Here is a 15,229-nt window from a genome sequence, read left to right on the forward strand (position 1 = left end):
TTTGCTTAATAACTATGGATGATCTTTTATAAAAAAAAAAAAGACAAAAAACTACCTTTATAGGAAACTAGGGGCCCGGTGCACGAAATTCGTGCACTGGGTGTGTGTGTGTGTGGGGGGGAGTGTCCCTCAGCCCAGCCTGCCCCCTCTCACATACTGGGAGCCCTTAGGCATTGACCCCCATCACCCTCCAATCCAGGATCAGCCCCTTGCCCAGGCCTGACGCCTCTGACAGAGGTGTCAGGCTTGGACAGGGGATCCCCATCTCCCCCTGATCACTGGCTCTGGCCCCCGCCCAGGCCTGAGGCCTCGGCCAGAGGCGTAGACCCCCATCACCCTCCGATCGCCTGATCGGCCCCTTGCCCAGGCCTGACGCCTCCGCCAGAGGTGTCAGGCTTGGACAGGGGACCCCCATCTCCCCCTGATCACTGGCTCTGGCCCCTGCCCAGGCCTGAGGCCTCTGGCCCAGGAATCATGCCTGGGCAGGGGACCCCCATCTCCCTCTGATCGCTTGCTCCACCCCCCGCCCAAGCCTGACGCCTCTGACCTAGACTTCAGGCCTGGGCAAGGGGACCATCATATCCCCCCAATCCCCGGCTCAGCCCCCTGCCCAGGCCTGATGCCTCGGCCAGAGGAGTTGACCCTCATCACCCTCCGATCACCAATCACCGGATCAGCCCCTTGACCAGGCCTGAGGCCTCTGGCAGAGGTGTCAGGCCTGGGCAGGGGACACCCAGCTCCCCGTGGTTGCAGGCTCCGCCCCTGCCCAGGCCTAACGCCTCTGGCCTAGGTGTCCGGCCCGGGCAGCGGGGACCCACAGCTGCAGCGGCCCCGCGATCGTGGGCTTCGCTTTAGGCCCAGGCAAGGGACCCCTAGCTCCCGGGACTGCCAGCTTCGACCATGCCCAGCTCCCAGCGCTGGCTCCACCCCTACTTCCTGCTATCACTGGCCAGGGCGGCAAAGGCGCCTGATTCTCCGATCATGGCTGGGGGGCAGGGCAAAGGCAGCCCCAGGGTCGCCTTTGCCCTGCCCCCCAGCTCTTAGCTCCCCCTGGGTTTCCGATCACTGTCAGTGGCAGGGGGCTTCTTCCTGCTTTCCCTTTCGCCTCCCTGCATTGTGCCTACATATGCAAATTAACCGCCATCTTGTTGGCAGTTAACTGCCAATCTTAGTTGGCAGTTAATCTGCATATAGCCCTGATTAGCCAATGAAAAGGGTATCGTCGTACGCCAATTACCATTTTTCTCTTTTATTAGATAGGATAAGAATAAAATATACAAGCAGAGAGAAGAAACAGTTTTTGCTGGTGAAATCAGAGATGACTTCCTATGACAGGATAGTCACACAGCCTTCTGCACAATCTAGTAGTACTGTGTTATTCTCGGGAACTTAGTGATTATCACAAAATAATATGGAAGTAAACTCTAAGAATAACTTGATGATATTCTTACAAAATAATTTATGTTCCATTGACAACTTACTTGTTAATGAGGACAAATGGCCATATAGTGATCTTTTTTAGGTAACCATGTCCTTACGAAACAAATTTTAAAAAATTATTTTTTAGAACAGGGGTGGGGAACCTTTTTTCTGCCACGGGCCATTTGGATATTTATAACATCATTCGCTGGCCATACAAAATTATCAACTTAAAAATTAACCTGCTATATTTGGTCAAACATTTAACTCACCCCTAATCCCTTGGTAGGACCAGACCAAATTATTTCATGAGCCTCGTATGGCCTACAGGCCAGACGTACCCCACCCCTGCTTTAGAAGAACATGGTAGAGACTCAGAAAGAATGGAATTGTGTTGCTAATTATGCTTTAAAATCATCATTAGTGCCGGGAGCCGGTCCATCCTTGCTGTTTCAAGGGACTTGGCATATATGGCATACTTTTCTTAATATGTTTGCTCACCTTCTTGGCACTATGTGTTTTAACCAAGGTCACCTCTCCAAGAAAGGTTGAATCCCCAGGTAGGGATTTTCCCCTGAAGTTAGGGAGGGAGTAAAACCCCTCAACTAAGTGCCAGGCGGGTAATTAATCACTTTAACTATGAACAATCATGCTTAAGCTACATAATCTTTACTCCCTGGAATGGAGATAAGAAATGCCCTAACCTTTGGAATAGAGATTGATGGGATTGAATCAACTGGTATAAATACAGATGTAACAAGACAGAAAGAAACAGAACTCATGAGACAGAATTCAGAAGACAGAACCTACACGGAGCCTGGAGACAGAAGAACTTCGCTGGAGAGAACATGGCAAAAGATCTTGGACAGAAACTGGCCTCAGAACCTAGAGACAGAAACTAGCGAGGGAAAATGGCTAGAGAACCTCGCTGGAGAATATGGACACAGAACCTGGCTGGAGATCCGAAGCAGAACCTCTCTGGAGAGCCAGACCAGAGCTTGGCTGGAGATCCTGGCAAAGCTGCTGATCAACTGAACACTGTCTCCGTGTCCTTCCTTCTTTGCCGACTCCGTCTACGCCTTTGGGAACCCCTGGACCTGCTGGGGTTGGACCCCAGCACATTAGGGCTTTATTCTCCTGGAAAAATCTCATTATTCCAAAAACTAAGAAACATAATTTTAATCAGCAAAGCAATAGCTTATTGTAGAAAACCATGTGAAAGAAAAAACAAAAAAGAAAAGGAAAAGAGGAAGGAATGAAAAAAAGAAAGGGAGGAGAGAAAAGAGGAATGGAAGGAGGGAGGGAGGAAGGAAAGAAAGAAGGACCAAAAAAACAAAAGAAATAAAAAACTGTGATAGATATCCTTGTGGTAATTTTTGTTTGCTTCTTTGTTTGTTTAGCCTATTTTTGATGGTTTCCTCAGGATAAAGTATCTAGAAGCAGAATTTCTATGTAAATGATGAAAGATATTGTTAAAGTCTGATCTATACTATTAAACTACTCTTCAAAAAGAATTCCCTTAGTTATGAGCATAGATACCACCATCTCACAAATCTGCCCTTATATTTGTAGTGGTGTTTTTTTTTTTTTTTTAAATCCTGTCTGTGTCTATGAGGTTTTTGTTTATCTTTCTTATTTGTTCATTTGTTGCTTTCAGTTTTATAGCCTACATATGAGTGAAATCATATAGTTCTTGACTTTTTATGTCTGACTTATCTCCAGAGGGATGGGATCGGGGGTAGAATGTCAAATATATAGAGATGGAAGAAGATCTGACTTTGGGTGGTGTGCACACAATGGAATATACCGATGAGATGTCATAGAAACCTATATAATCTTGTTAACCAATGTCACCCCATCAAATTTAACAAAAACTAATTTTAACAAAATCCTATCAAATTTCACCAATGGTTGTTATATAGTTTTAGTTTTCTTTTTAAAAAATTAATTATCTAACTAGTATTTAATTTTGACCTGAAGATTAAATATGTATTTTTCTCTCAAAATGAGTTAAACTAATTGAAAGGGTTAAAGAGAATAAAATGGGCAGAGGAAACTTATTGTGCTTAGCAGATATCTTGCAGAAGGCTCGCAGTGCAGCCTCGTTCACAGCATAGCCTACCACTGGACATCTGGCGCTGGGAGGAGCCAAGGACAGGACATGTCAGTCAAGCTCTGTACATCAGCAGAACTGCTTGCAGCCAGCAGAAGCTAATAAAAACCTGCCTCTTCCTTCAGTCACTGCTGATTCCTTTTTTGGACTCAGCCCACCTGCAGCCAGGTGCTTGAAATAAAAGTTCTTTTGATACATGCAGTGGTTCTCAACCTTCCTAATGCCGCGACCCTTTAATACAGTTCCTCATGTTGTGGTGACCCCCAACATAAAATTATTTTCGTTGCTACTTCATAACTGTAATTTTGCTACCGTTATGAATTGTAATGTAAATATCTGATATGCAGGATGTATTTTCAGGGGTCGCGACCCACAGGTTGAGAACCGCTGCATTATGGCCTCATGTCATAGGTATGGAACCCCAGCCACCCTCCAAACCTTTCAATAATTTATTTAGTGGGCACCATTTATTGAATAACACACCTCTTCTCCCAAGAGTGCTGAAATGTCATCTTTACCATAAACTGAATATTTAGCTCTCATTTTTATCTGGGATTTTACTAGTATTCCATTGGTTTGAATATTCTTAATAAGAACTTTAGTATACACACACACACACACACACACACACACACACACGATAAATGCTATCTCAGAGGAGATGGTGAGTTTTCTCCATTTCGCTTCTTGGGCTGTTTATTAGGGTCCTAAGAGCAAAGTAAAAGGTGTGCTTGAAAAAAAAATCAAATATGTTTTTTTAAATTTTAAAAATAATTTTATTATTGTAAAGACCTGTTCGTTATTCTATTCATCCATACCATCTATCCTTTTTTTCTCAAAATTATCTTGCCTATTCTAAATTTTTTCATCCAAGGGAACTTCAATACATAAATTATAAACAAAATACTGTAATTTTTATTGGCATTGCATTAAAATTAATTTGAAGAAAATTGACATTTTTAGAACACCAGATTTTGTAATCCAAAAATTTGTAGAAGTGCATAATTTTTACTGGGTTTGTTACTAGGTTTTTATTGTTGTTGGTAGTGGTAGTGATTCTAAATGGGTCTTTTCCCCTCAATATATCTTCTAACTAATTATGGCTAATTTAATAAGAAAGATTTATTGTTTAAATGCATCTCTCACCTTCTTTAAATGTTCTCTTCCCTCTAGTTTCTGTGATCCTACTCTCTCCACATTCTCTATTTGTTCAGGCATCATTTGTCTTTGTTTATTTCAAAAATTATTTATTAACTACCTATGATGTGTTGACAACACAAAAGTGAATAAAGTGGGCAAGCTCCTAACCATTATGAAGCTTGCAGCCTAGAGAACAAGACATACTAGTGTACACACACACACACACACACACACACACACACACACACACTCACACACACAAACCCAGCTCCTATTATAGGCTCAACACATAAAAAGCACTCACTACACAGTGACTGAATAAATGAAATATCTACCACTCAACCAAACAACAAATTGGTAAAAGTTGACCTACAATATTAAAAATGGAAAAGAATAACACTAAATCATATTTCAATATTTCACATCAATAAATAGGGTGCCCTTTATATATAATAAACATTAATAACAATAAAGACAACTTTTACCAATTCATTGTTGCATTCCAACTAAACTACGGTATTTTCTTAAATAGACTTGGAAGAGAATGTTGGCTTTACTCTCAATTCTAGACTACTAAAACCCAGAAAATAATTGCAAGTGGCAAGTATACAGACATCTCTAAAGGAAAAGAGAATTATCTAGACAGAATCATCATAAATTCAATATGCTGTAAATTTGACAAAACATAATACAAACAGTGTCAGTATACTTCTTGGTTCCCAAAATGTGTATTTTGCTGCCATAGACACTGTAAGCATTTCTGCTTGCTTCAAGCCTTTATCCCTGCTGGATCGTTAGCAGTCACTGCACTCCGAACCCATGCCATCGGAAAATAAAGGTAACGAAGTTTTCTTCATCAACAGCCTGTAGGCTCACAAAATTGAACCTGTTCTTTTATCTGCCTGTGTTCATTTAGCCCACCAAGCAGTCTTTATTAAAGTTGAGGCATCAGGCAGTCAAAGTTCATTAATACCATTTATATAATCTCTGCAGTTTCAATTAACTCAGCAAGACATTCTACTACATGATAACAGTCTCATTAATTCAATAAAATCCCATAACTATTAACAATATGGTCGATGTTAAACGGGGTGTCACCTAGTACAAAATAATAGCTTTAACAGCTTGTGATAAAACTCAAGGTTTTTTCTTAAATTTGATCTGGCTAAATGTTCAGTCCTTCTACAGAAGGTTTTATTTCTGTGTAAAAAAATCTATGAGATTTTAAACATGTACAGGGAGTAATTAAGTCTTATTAACTGATACCCAGAAGTAAGCTAATACTTTCTAATCCAATAATTGATAGACTTTGTCTAAATTATCAAGAATCTGATCTTCCTTATTCCTCTTTAGTCTTCCTTAAAAATGCAGAGGGCTACATATATCACAAATGATGGCATGTGCAGTTATTACGTTTTTGTTCTTTGTTAGTGGAACTTGTTTCCATTATTTTAAGACTTCTTCAATCTAGATTTTTCTTTCTCTAAAGGAAAACAAATCTGTATTTTGGGATAATTTTATTCTGACTTGATTTGCTACCAAATATTTGACTGTGTATTTTCAAGTATTCAAAAGAGAAGAGGAGAGGAGACAATGTGGGGATAGACTTCATTATAAAAGCCAACACAACGAGAAGAGGAGAATGGGAAAATAGAAATAAACTTGGGTCATTGATAAAGAGCCTGAGCTATGGAACTAATGCTGCAAAATCATTCTGCCCCCAGACTTCTTGGAAAGTATGATTCTAATATCCTTAGCGTTTAAGTCATTTCAAATGGGATTTTCTTTTATTTGCTTCCAAAAAATGCTATACTGATAGAGATTTAATTTCTCCCAGTCTCCCTTTCTGGTGTTTGTTTGTTTTTAGTGTTGTAACTCTGCATATAACTTCCAGATATCTTGCTTGGGAAAGCCTTTCCTAGACAGATTGTAAAAAAAATTCTCCTAAATTTTTCCTGGTATACTTGTCTAATTCTTTTTTTTACATTTATATCTTTACTCCATCTGGAATTTGTTCTCCAATAAAAGTATAATTTAATCTTTTTTCTAGATGGGAAGCTAAATATAGCAAGTCAATAAAAATGTCCTATCTTATCATATTATGATTGCATACATAACTAGACCCATCTTAGTTTGTTCCGGTGATCTACTCTTGATTTCCACACTACCGTCACAGTGGTTTGATCACAGAATACTTATAGAAATGTTCATATCTCCCTTTGCCACTCTTCTTTTTTCCCTAAATTCTCTGGCAACTCCGATATAGTTAATAGTAATAATAATCCTATATAATAAAAGGCTAATATTCAAACCGACCAAACAGCGGAATGACCAGTCGCTATGACGCACACTGACCACCGGGGGCAGACGCTCAATGCAGGCTCATGGCTGGCGAGCACAGCGGCAGTGGCAGGGGCTCTCCTACCTCCGTGGCAGCGCTAAGGATGTCCGACTGATGGCTTAGGCCCGCTCCCCATAGGGCGGACATCCTGCGAGGGCTCCCAGACTGTGAGAGGGCACAGGCCGGGCTGAGGGAACCCCCTCCCCCACAAGGGGATGAATTTCATTCACCGGGCCTCTAGTAATAATAATAACACCACAACTACCAACATGAACGCTTAGTGAGAACTAGTTATTTTTAAGTCTACAAAGTTAATGCTATTATTGCCCTCCTCTAATAGATAAGGAACTAAGGATTAGAAAAGTTAAGTAAGTAAATTGCCTATGTAGCTAGTAAATGGTGGAGCTGAGATTCAAATAAAGGGATATGCACCTAGACAAGTGCTCTTAATCAATTAAGCTACATTACGTACATGAAATTTAGTGTAAAGCTTTTTGGCACTAAATTTAAAATAAATGTGTCCAGTTTTTTAAAAATCACATCTCTCACTTAGATTATCACTGTAATGATACTATATTTATACATCAATCTGGTAAAAAGTTTATTTTATTTAATGTCTTCTCATCTAAAAACATGTATCACTTTTCTATCTATTCAAGTCTGGCTTTATATACTTTAATACATTTATAGCTTTCTTCATATAGCTTTTTTGCCTATATTAAATTTATTTCTAGATTATAGTTTGGTTGGCATTGTGAATGGGATATATTTTTTTCCATTTCCCATTCTAAACAGTGATTTATATAATGTAACTGTATTTCATAGAATTACCATGTAATTAATATAAAGACATATTACTAATAAAAAAAGACATATTACTAATATTAAAACTAAGATAAAATTAGTTCCTTTGGGTATTCTATGCACTCAATAACAAATGTATTATTTAGGACAAGTGTAATATGACTTGGCTTATTATCTTTAAACGGATCAAGTTTTCTTCAAATTAAATACATTGCTTTCACCATATGAATATTTTCTGTTATATTACACTGAAATTAGGTGGTTGTTAATTGGACATGTCATAACTTTTGATTGTTAGAGAATTTATTAATTCAGTTTGAATTCCCTCTTGATGTACATTTTGAGAAAGACATAAAAATATTCAACTTGATGTATTCTTTTTTAAATTTTCACCCGAGAATATGTTTTTATTGATTTAGAGAGAGAGAGAGAGAGAGAGAGAGAGAGAGAGAGAGAGAGAGAGAGAGAAACATCAATGTGAGAGAGAAACATCCATCGGTTACCTCTTGTATGTGCTCTAACCTAGGTATGTGCCCTGACCAGGAATGGAACTGCAACCTTCTGGTATACAGGAACTGCAACCTTCTGGTATACAGGGCAATGCTTCAACCAATTGAGCCACCTGGCCAGGGCTCAACTTGATGTATTTTTACTGGATTACAATAAGTTCAAGAGAAACCTAGATATTTCCTTATATATTAAGTAAATAATTTATATTTCAATAAAAATAATCCAACAACTTTCTTTACTTTAGTAATGGGAATGAATCAAATATCAGGATCAGAAAGAATATTATATAAATTTCAAAAAGTTTAAAGGAACTTTCTGAAGTTATATTACTGGTAAGTTTTAAAGAATAAAAGGATACTTTATTTTTTACACAGCATGTCGCATATTTATAAATGCTGTACATAGAAACAATATTTATACATACAACTCTGAAAAGTTTTATTACTAGATTGGCTTCAAAGATGTTGTTTATAAACAAACTCCCAAAAGTTGAAAGAAAAGATTGAATGCCTTATAGAGGACAATTTGGTGAAATGTCTTATAATAAGGAAGAAGCATATGTGCCTCAATGAGCTTACTTTTCTCACCGTGCAGCTGACAAGCAGCCCTTTGATTGCTGTACTATTATGACACAACTCTGGATACAATAAAGGCTACATTATTGCTCTATCATTTGTCAAGCTGTATAGAAAATTTTGAGTCAATGGATGCCACCTGTACGATATTTTCATTACCTGTTTATAAAGCAACTGCTCGTTTTCTCTAGCATAACAGAAAAGAACATCTGTAAGAATTTTTCTCACATTTTCTTGTCGGAAAAACTGCATTTCAGGAAACCTGGAAAAAGAAAAGACAGAATTGAAATGACTAGCACAATTCTAAGAATTACTTCAAACTCTCATCTCTGAGAGGTACAAGGACTACTTCGGGTTTTAGTGCAAGTCTGTATTTGCCGTGCAACTTATGGCATTGATAGGACTTACATGTTCAGGAAAAAAGGATGAAAGGATGAGAAAAGGGAAATTATTATATCACAGAGGGAAGCAATACCCTTCAACATCTAAATATTTCAAATGTTTTCCTTATGCTTAATGTCATCACATGGTGAATACAACAATTTTTAAGCAAAATGAATTATAATCTATGTATTTAGGGTGGGGGAGTGGTCTGTTTTAGTCCATTTGGTTTATAGGACTAGAATGTGACCTTATTATTACCAAGTTTTTAAAAAAATCTTTTTAATGCAAATATCATTTAAATTATTTTACATGACCACATTGCTAATTTTATCTAATTAAAATGTAGACTTCAAATGGAACAAGTTAGTCAGTATTGCTTTTAGTGGTTCTCAACCTTCCTAATGCCGCGAATCTTTAATACAGTTCCTCATGTTGTGGTGACCCCCAACCATAAAATTATTTTCGTTGCTACTTCATAACTATAATTTTGCTACTGTTATGAATCGTAATATAAATATCTAATATGCTATATGTGTTCTCTGATGGTCGTGACGCACATGTTGAGAGCCACTGGCTTAAATAGTCTGGATCAAAATGTCTACCAGGTTCTTTGAGGTCATGTAAAATAGGAAAGGGCAGACTATGAACTTGAAAGGAACTTAAATAGTTGTTTATAAGACAAAATATACAATCACAATAAGCCATAGATCAAATACATAGCAATGCAATGCACAATCCTATATAATAAAGATGTAATATGCAAATGGTTGTTACGCAATGAAGTATAATGACTGACCGCATAACGACAGGATCACGGATCAGCAGGAAGGTGGGGCAGTGAGCTACAAGCAGGCAGCGGAGAGATACAGGAGGGCAGCAGCGAGCTACTGGCTATAAGTGGGAGGCAGAGAGCTACAGGAGGAGGCAAGGCAGCAAGCTATGAGGGGGGATAGGGGGAAGGGAGAGATACAGGAGTGCGGGGCAGCAGGAGGAGAGCTACTGGAGGGTGGCAACAAGCTACTGGCACACAGATTCGTGCACAGGGCTACTAGTGAATATATAATGGAAGAGGGGGGTGTCGTTTAGAAGTAAACAGTCCAATGGATTCGATCACAAAAGGTTTGAATAAGAATTTTTAGAAAAGGAGGAACATGCAACATCAATGGAAAAGGTAAACAAATCAGAAGAAAATATATGAAGGCACAGACAGCACAGAGCATTCCAGGTGGACAGTTCAGTATGGTAGTCATCAGAAAGAACAGTACACCAAGTATTGCCAGTTGGGAACAGGAAAACAGTGGGGCAGGATTGGAAAGAGCTTGAATTTAAAATTGAGGAAATGCAACAGAGTGACTCTGTTTTTTTGAATAGGGAAATAACAAAGAAAATAGCATTTGAGCAACTCTACTAAGTGGGAATAATCTTTAAGGAACGAAGATTACAGGAAAGATAAAAGCACATCATAATAAAGTGACACAGGAAAATCACAAAACTGAAAGGAAAAGCCTGTGTTCAAATTCATGTTGCATAATTGCTAGCTGTGTGATCTTGGTAAGTGACTGCCTCCTCTGTTAAGGAGGGACATTAACACTGACCTTGAGATCAAGATGAGATATGTGAAAGCACCAAGAACAGTGCTGGGCAAGTAGTAGGTGTTTGGAAATAGAGGTCTTTACTAGTCTGAGTACTGGTGCTGTGGGTGATGAAGACAAATGTGGCTAAGAGAATGTGTGAGAGACTGGACAGGAAGAGCACTGCAAGCATGGAGGCACAGGACATGGAAACAGAAAAATACCCCTCATGAGTCTTCTTAAGAGCATTAATGCTGGTTTGATTTCAGATTAGAATGGTTTTTGGACACTTCGGCTCTTTTATGCTTCTTCCTAATCCTCTTTTGGAGTTACCACTTTCTCTCATGTCTAGGCTGGGTTCCTGAGTGAACTATGCTAGTGGTTCATGAAGCATCTCTTTTCTGATGCTAATCTACACTAATAAAAGAGAAACATGCAAACTGGTGTCACTCTGCTACTCCCACCAGCCAATCAGAGTGATTATGCAAATTAACCCAACAAAGATGGTGGTTAATTTGCATATGCAGGCATGGAGCGAAGACTGAAGACAGCATAGAAGGAAGCCAAGCACAGCAGAAGGGAGCAAAGCGGGGGAGAAGGGAGGGAGCTGAGGCAGCGGAGACATGAGCGGAGCCGAGGCAGCAGAGACAGGAGGGAGCAAGGCAGCAGAGAAGGGAGCGAGGCAGCAGGGAAGGGAGCTCCCTTCTCTGCTTTGCTCCAGCCGCAAGAAGCCCTATTCTTGCAGGAATAGGCCTGAGGAAGCCTTATTTTTACAGGAATCTTCCTGCAATGGGCCTCTAGTTTTTATAATAAATTAAAGCCTATTTTATCTTCATCTGTTCATTTGACTTTTGCTTGAAACTTCTTTTGATGTGCAACCGTCCCAAGAAATAGATATTTGATCTTTTCTCTAGCAGCAAGGATGCCTCCATTTTGGGGGCCAATAATGAACAACACATAAATCTGAGCAAGATTACTTCATATCTCAGCATAAACCTTAATGTGATGCCCTCCAGACAGTCCCTACGCAGGATGGGAGTTCAACTGCAACAAGTGACCGTAGCTGCTAAAGAAGGGAAAACTAACCTGAACATAGATTCAGAGAAGAATATGTATCATAGAAGTCAAAGAAGTTCCAGAAAGATGTCAAATGCATCCAAGTAGGAAAGAAACACAAAAATTTGGGACAAACGAAAGTTGCTAAAGCCCTTAGAAAGTCAAATACCCCAAAATAATCAAGAAAGGTAAGTAATTAATAAAATAAACTGTCAAGAAATTTCTTGGAAAAACGTAGTCACTAAGTTAAAACTAGAATAATCCTTCTGAGAGGCTCCATGCCCCATGATTAAGATCATGTGGCTAAATGATTTTTTGTGTCCTTTCCTTAACTATTCTTTGCAAATTATCTATGTACACTGTCAAAACTAAATTCTGTGTAGCTGCTACAATCTGAATGAATTATGGGAAAAGAGTGCTAAAAACTACATTTACTTTGTAACAAACACCCATGAGTTATATAGTAAGAGTTTAATACCTAATTGCTAAAAATCTAAATTACATACCAATTCTTAGTTTCATTTAAATGTCTACTATCCACTTGCAAGATTAAAAACCAGAGATCTACAAGAATTAAATTGCAGGTAGGTAATTTAAATTACCCACTTTTAGCAAATACCCAATAAAATGAAAATGTGTATTAGGCAGACATAGCATCCCTACCTAATAACACACCATCTACAATTCTACTCAACAATGCTAAAGTGTCCATTTATGAAGTTTCATGACACCCTCTTTATTTAGGAAAGCATGATTATTCTCTAAATCCTGATGAAGAATCCATAGCATCAAATAAGTAAGGTAGAAAGATATAGAAAAGTTCCGAAAAAAAGTTTCTAGTACTTCAGAATTTGGAAAAAGAACTTACATTCAGACAAATTTTAAAATTCAAAAAGTCTCTGAACATAATCCAGCTAAACTCAGAAGTTAACAACTAAGTGCACTAAAACAGAGATTAATACCTGCCTCAATGCATCTGGGTAGATAGCAGGGTAGCAGTACTTCCCAACTGCTTCACTAATCTATATATATAAAAGCCTAAGCGACTGAACGATCCAGAATGACTGGTCACTATGACATGCACTGACCAACAGGGGGCAGACGCTCAACGCAGGAGCTGCCCCCTGGTGGTCAGTGTGCTCCCACAGCGGGAGCACAGCTCAGCTGATCAACCTGTCCTGGTGGGTGGCCCACCAGCCTGACAGCAGACACTCTCCCTCAGTAGTCCTGCAGGTCCAATCTCCGGAAAACAGTCCAAGCACTGATGGACCAGTGCCACCAGCACCATCCTGACGGCGCTGCTGGCCTCCTGGAAGTCAGCCTTGGGCACCGGGGCTGCTTCCCCTCCCTAGACACTCCACAAGGAAGAAACAATATAAAAGCGGCCACCAGGAGGCTCCCAACAACCAGCGTGAATGTCAGAGGGACAGATCTGGATTCCGGGCCAGCAAAGGCATTCCACTGCTCACCTGGAAGGCCTATTGCATCCCAGCCCCCCGACTTGTCTTGGGACCCCATCTGTGCACAAATTCATACACTGGTCCTCTAGTCAGTTATAAATGAGTTGAAGATATATATTCATTTACGTAAAATTCCATGAGTTTAGAGTTAGCTACACAGGAGAACCAAGTTCATACATTTAATGAATATATCTGAATAATAAAATATTCCCTACAACAAATACCTGATTGTCATATTATCAGGCTTCAAACAAGAAGACATACCATGTTTAAGAATCAGAAATAAGAGGAAGAAAAGTACAGTGAGTAGCTTTTCTAGGAATAGTAAAAATGTTTTTGATGATATGTTTTAGGTTTCAAAAGAACTTCCCTGCTGCTAATTACATATCTAAGCTTTTTTTACCCTGTGGTATCTGGTATTGATTTAGGACTGGTGAAATAATTTGAACATTAGTCTAATCCAAAAACCAGAGGAAAGGCAAATCTCCTTTGAAACAATGATACAAATCAAAGTATACAGATCCAACAATTGCTTGAAAAATTAATAGTGTGACTCTCCATTTTCACGAAAAAAAAAGAGAAATTGTAGTAAATTCAGTAAAGATAAAATAGAGAAAAACATTTAGAATTAAAACTGTATTAGTTTACGATTCATGCAAGCCAAAATATCTGATAGAAAAGTAAAAGGGGATGGGGGAAGATCACACTAAATTGGGACTGAAGATAAGTGCTGTTATCAGAAAGTAAAAGTCCAAGAAAAGTAATTTCTGCATTTGGCCAGAAAATGAAGATGATAAATAGATGAGGGTGAAACTCTGATAGAAAAAAAAAAAAGAAAAGTTAAATTAAAGTATTCCATGATGAAATTTAGACTCATACAGTGTAGATTCTTACTTGATGGGAAAAAAAGCGATGTTTTAGTTGTAGCTCAGTTGATCAATATTTGTAATACAGCAGTTTCACTCTCCGATGTGTGAAGGAACTTATGTTTAGTCAAATTTTACATACTGCAAACTAATACCAACAGATATAAAAGTATGGCGTGTTTTGTTTTGCATCTTGAAACAACCCAAAATTTGTAGGCAATATACTTTCCATTATAAGTTTGTTTAAAATATCTCATTATGGAAGAGTCAAATATTTATAAATATTTGATTATAGTAGACTGAACCCCAAGATACCCATCATCCATCTTTATCACTAACAAATTCTTGTTTTATACCTACTCATCTTGCTGCCTTCTGAAGCAAATCTGAGACATCACCACATCTTTAAGAATTGCAGAGTCCTCTCTCAAAGATAAGGACTCTTTAAAAACATAACCACAGTTGTATTATAACCACATTACTAGTAAAAATAATGTAATAGTTAAATCAAGTATCTAGTCAATGTTCAAATATCTCTAAAAATTTCAGTTTGTTCAAATCAAGACTCAAGAAATACCCATGCATTGCAATTTTTTGACACTTTAACTCAATAAATTTGTCCTTTTCTCTTTTTTATAAGAAACCAGGTTCTTCATCCTGTAGAAACTTCCCACATTCTGTATTTTATTCACTGATCCTCCATTTTGTTACTTAATCCATTCTTCTCCCCCTATTCTATATAATAAAAGGCTAATGTGCAAATCGACCAAACGGCGGAATGACCGGTCGCTATGATGCACACTGACCATCAGGGGAAGGCACACAACACGGGAGCTGCCCCTGGTGGTCAGTGCGCTCCCACAGGGGGAGCACCACTCAGCCAGAAACCCTGAGCAGGTGCCGGGAGCCGGTCCATCCTTGCTGTTTCAAGGGACCTGGCATATATGGCATACTGTTCTTAATATGTTTGCTCACCTTCTTGGCGCTGTG

General features: G+C 38.8%; 1 protein-coding gene across 6 annotated transcripts in view; it reads right to left on the reverse strand.

Moving 5' to 3' along the window:
* The window catches only part of TBC1D5 (TBC1 domain family member 5), a 457,482-nt gene that overhangs the window by 160,354 nt on the left and 281,899 nt on the right, over window positions 1-15,229 (reverse strand). For all 6 annotated transcript variants that reach the window (XM_059664053.1, XM_059664048.1, XM_059664051.1 and 3 more), the window contains one exon: window positions 9,062-9,164. In XM_059664053.1, the coding sequence (XP_059520036.1) occupies window positions 9,062-9,164 (103 nt within the window). The remainder of the gene's footprint in view (window positions 1-9,061; window positions 9,165-15,229) is intronic.

The sequence above is a fragment of the Myotis daubentonii genome, chromosome 14, assembly GCF_963259705.1.
Source record: "Myotis daubentonii chromosome 14, mMyoDau2.1, whole genome shotgun sequence".
In the NCBI taxonomy this organism is placed as follows: Eukaryota; Metazoa; Chordata; class Mammalia; order Chiroptera; family Vespertilionidae; genus Myotis; species Myotis daubentonii.